Here is a 4,436-nt window from a genome sequence, read left to right as displayed (position 1 = left end):
CAAATTAGTCTTTAAAATAGTATRTATGTATCACATAATTTAAAGGCATATTTATTGCGGAGATATAGCCACACACAAGCTGTYTTGTGGTGTGAGACTAAGAAATGGAAGTATTTTATTGCATCATTATTATAATCATCCACTGATTAAAGCTGGTTTGGCAGGACCGGAGCTGAGAATCACATAAGGCAGGGTCAGCCCTGGGATTGAGGGTGGGAAGAGGAAGAGGAGGAGGAGGAAGGCGGCTGCTTGCCTGCACTCCTTACTGACTGCAGAGCTGCTGGCCACCACAGTGCCATATGGCTGGGAGCAGGACCACTCTCTGCACATGGCTGGGCTGCCCCGGGCTGCTGGGCTGTTTCTTGCTGGGCTTCCTTGCAGGTGAGTGCAGAGGCACCAGGACTCAGCCTGCAGTCTTCRCCCTCTGCAGATTTTTATGTCCAAACCCTGTTGTGAGTAACTGACAATGTGAACCCATCAGGGAACTTTTACAGCTCTTCTGGGATTTTGTAAAATACTTGCTTGCCCACTGTTTTTCTGAGAGATTGTTCTTCTCTCTGTAGCAATGTGGGCATTTGGGGGGAGTGAGGGGAATGGAGTAGTTGCACACTTCAGCCTAAGGTGAGCCCTGATGAATGGTCAGCTTCCCATAACAGGCATTAAAAGAGGAGATATTAATGGAAGAATTGGACACTTTCGTGACTGTGAAAACTCCAGTATTTTTTTTTTTTTTTCATTTGTATTTCCTGATTTTTTACTGCAGCTCTATTTAAATACTCSTATTCAGTTGCTGTCTTAGAAATTAAGGTCAGAATGAAGAGGAGGAGGAGTTTTGACTGACAGCCCAGTGGGGTTGCTAAAGTTTCCATTATGCATAGTGTATTTCAATGGAACATCAGATCGTCTTCTGCAGTCCCTTGTAGCAGTTCCTTGTAGCAACTTTAAAATTGTATTTCTGCATCTGCCTGTTTTATTTTTAACTTGCACTGTAGCACATGATTAAGACTAAAGCATGAAATAAAGATCCATGAGGGCTATTAAATATAAAAAGCAAATATAAAGCAAATATAAAAAAAAATAAAAATCAGATATAAATATTTGATTTAGGAGATCCCTGAACTGCAAATTTCTGGAGACTGACTTGGACAAAGAAATATCCTTATGTGCTTGTGCTGTTCTTACACATTTTTCTGAATATCAGCTTTTGGCCACTACCCAAAACAGGCTACTTGCAAGATGAACTTTTGTTGTGATCCAGTATCACTTTATTATGTTCAAAGTGTTGCTACAATTACATTTAAACCTAACAGGTCATATATATTGTGTATGCGACAACACATATGGTTGTTTTTTTGGACAAATTCTCCATTTGGAGATTTTATAGCTAAAATAGAGAAAGGATTTTTTTTAAGGGTGAAATAATATATTTAACATCGTCCTCCTTTCAGATTTATGGCATCTGAAATGTCTTTAACTTTTCAAAATTACCTAAGATCGCAGTTCATTGATTCCTTTAATTTTTAAATATACTAAGCTCCCTTCCCCAAATACATAAGTATTATAATGCTGACAAAATGGCTGTTGAGTCTTATGCCTTCACTTTGAATATGCTCATGCACATATTTTTAAATAGATGTATAAATTAAGTGAGATTTTCATTACCAGTATGAGGAGTCTAATCCTCCCCCTGTGAATAAGTAAGTCTCCAGTTAAGATGTAGTTTAGAGATTAATGAAAGATGAATTTGCTTTAAAAAAAGGAGTATAATTACCAGAGATTTAGGGTACACTTTTTTAATTGAATTCATCACTTTTATGCAATTCAGACAAGGAAGTATATTTTACTTTTCTGTTTCGCCTGTGTATTTGACAGAGGGTGTCCTAAGCCCTGTTCATCTTCTTGGGTTTGATGAGACTGTTCAGTACATAAGGTTGCATATGGGCTTAAATGTGTGGGAACTGGGGCTCTTGGTAAGTAGAATGCTTTTCAAATGTATTTCAGGATGGTTTACAAAACCGACTGAGAAACCAACCAGTCCAGCAGATATCTATCAAAATGCGAAACAGAAACTTATGGCTGAAATGAAAGCAGAAAATATCAAGCAATTCCTCCGGTAAGCCCTGTATGCCTTGTTTTTCAAATAATGTTATCAGTCACAAAAGTCAGAAGGTAGTAACATCAGTTCCAAGAAACAGTCTTTGAATGCAGTGCTGGTAGGGTACTTTGGAAATACTTGTTTTGTACAAGATGTTTGAGAAGAGGAAAGGGGAGGGACTCACAACCCTTCCTTCCCCTGCACTTTTGAAGTTAACCTTTCAGAATAGTTGTACTGTTAAGTATACTTCCTTTGAGCTGTATGGAGGAAATGTGAGACCTAGAGAATGCAAAAAACCCATAAATTAAATTTCTAGTACTATTTTCATTTTTCCAAATTTAGGTCCTATTTTGTGATGTATACATGGGGATTAAAGTATATTAAAGAGTTAAAAGACTTCCATTGGTAAAACTCTTATCTGTTTTCAAGTTAATTCAATAATATTTATTTATAATAATAAAATATTTTAGAATGCTATACATGGATTGCTGCCAGTGCTTATCATGCCTTTTTTATTATGAAGATTTTCCATAGTCTTGATTTAAAGTAATATAGCTGTCTGTTTTTTTCTCACAAATCTTTGAGTGCAAATAGTTTTTATAAGGACAAAGTTTKCATGGCTCTGAGTTGCGTGTGTTACAAGTGATAATTCCTTTAGTGCATCCAGACTGAATAATGTCTTGTTACATGGGTGTTTGAGACTCCATGATATTCTGTCTTCTCTTTCAGAAGCCACAGGTCCCTGTCCAAATGCAGTGTGTGTATATGCTTGGTTAAGCCTTGTATGTTGTAAATTGTTACGCAATATGCTTTGTTCTTTCAAAATATCTAAAATGCTAAGGACATAGAAATACTCTTTTGCTTTTGTTGTGTGTTTCACTGAAAATTAAAACAATCCCTCTTGTGTGTATTTATGTTTTCTACAGAGAAACAAATACATCCACAGAAAAAATCAAAAAAAAAACTCTAATTAATAACATGTTAGTATTCAGCATGTGAGGCTGCAGCTGCATCATAAACATCAAAGGATTACTGACAAATTTGGTTTCTGTACATTTATTCTAAAACCCAAAGCTGTCATTTCCAGCATCACTTAAAGAGCTAAGTGTATAGGCATTAATCTTATATTGTATTTGTTTCTTTCAGTAGGAAAGTTCCTGAAGATTATCTTTGAGTCAGAGTCTAAGTAACATGCACATAGAAAACAGCATAAAATAGCTCTGCAGTTATGCTAAAGTTTCTTGGCTCTGAGSTATTAATTTTATCTGTTTTGTTTGCTTGCTTTGATGATGGGCCAAATACATCYTACTAGTTTTTTTCTAAGTTCAAATAAAAAGCAGGAACTGCATAAAAATATTATCCACTACCAAAACCTTTTTTTAAAGCATAAAATTATGAACAGCATAATTTTGTTCCATATTCTTCATTTTAAAAACTGCTGGATCTGCTTCTGTTAAGTAGAGAAAACAAATGTCAGAAAACACAGACAGCTCGACTTTAGCATTTAACCATAGCTCTGCAAAAGATGAAACTATTTGAAGATGAAAAGTTGAAATAAAATGTGAAGAGGGGACAGGCTACTTGGGAGAATTATAGGAATGCAGTCAGAGTATGTAGAGATGCTGCGAGGAACGCTAAGGCCCAGTTGGAATTGAGTCTTGCAAGGGATGTCAAGGACAACAGGAAGGGCTTCTTCAAATACATCAGCAGCAAGAGAAGGACGAGGGAAAATGTGGTCCCGCTCCTGAATGGGGCAGGGGCCCTGGTGACAAGGGATACAGAGAAGGCAGAATTACTGAATGCCTTCTTGGCTTCAGTCTTCACTGCCAAGGGCAGCCCCCAGGAATCCTATAGCCTGGATGTGAGGGAGAAAGTCCAGAGAAGGGAAGACTTTCCTTTGGTTGAGGAGGAAAGGATTAGAGCCTTCTGGGCAGGCTAGACATCCACAAATGCATGGGCCAGATGGGATGCACCCACACATCCTGAGGGAGCTGGCAGATAWTGTTCCCAGGCCGCTCTCCATCATCTTKGAAAAGTCCTGGAGAACTGGAGAGGTGTCTGAGGGCAGGAAGAAAGCCAATGTCACTCCAGTCTTCAAAAAGGGCAAGAARGAGGACCCAGGCAACTACAGGCCTGTTCATAAAATCAGCATTTATCTGTTGGATTATTCAATGTTTTGTTTTCCTAACAGTGGTGGCATAGACGGGACTGAAACATGGCACAGCTCCATAACTGCTGTCAGCTATATACCTGCCTCCTCAGAAAGTTTGATGATGATCCCAAGCTGGGAGGACTGGCTGACACACCAGAGGGCTGTGCTGCCATTCAGAGAGACCTGGAG

General features: G+C 38.3%; 1 protein-coding gene across 1 annotated transcript in view; it reads left to right on the top strand.

The window, feature by feature from the left end:
* Positions 1-267: 267 nt before the first annotated feature.
* The window catches only part of NAALAD2 (N-acetylated alpha-linked acidic dipeptidase 2), a 32,846-nt gene continuing 28,677 nt past the window's right edge, over positions 268-4,436 (top strand). Inside the window, exons 1-2 of the mRNA XM_085304365.1 lie at positions 268-381; positions 2,002-2,113. Coding sequence (XP_085160491.1) covers positions 300-381; positions 2,002-2,113 — 194 coding nt within the window. The 5' untranslated portion in view covers positions 268-299. The remainder of the gene's footprint in view (positions 382-2,001; positions 2,114-4,436) is intronic.

Source organism: Rhea americana, unplaced genomic scaffold, assembly GCF_003343005.1.
Source record: "Rhea americana isolate MKP2758 unplaced genomic scaffold, rheAme1 scaffold_208, whole genome shotgun sequence".
Classification (NCBI taxonomy): Eukaryota; Metazoa; Chordata; class Aves; order Rheiformes; family Rheidae; genus Rhea; species Rhea americana.
Note: the sequence above shows the minus strand (reverse complement) of the source record. Positions and strands in the feature narration are given on the sequence as shown.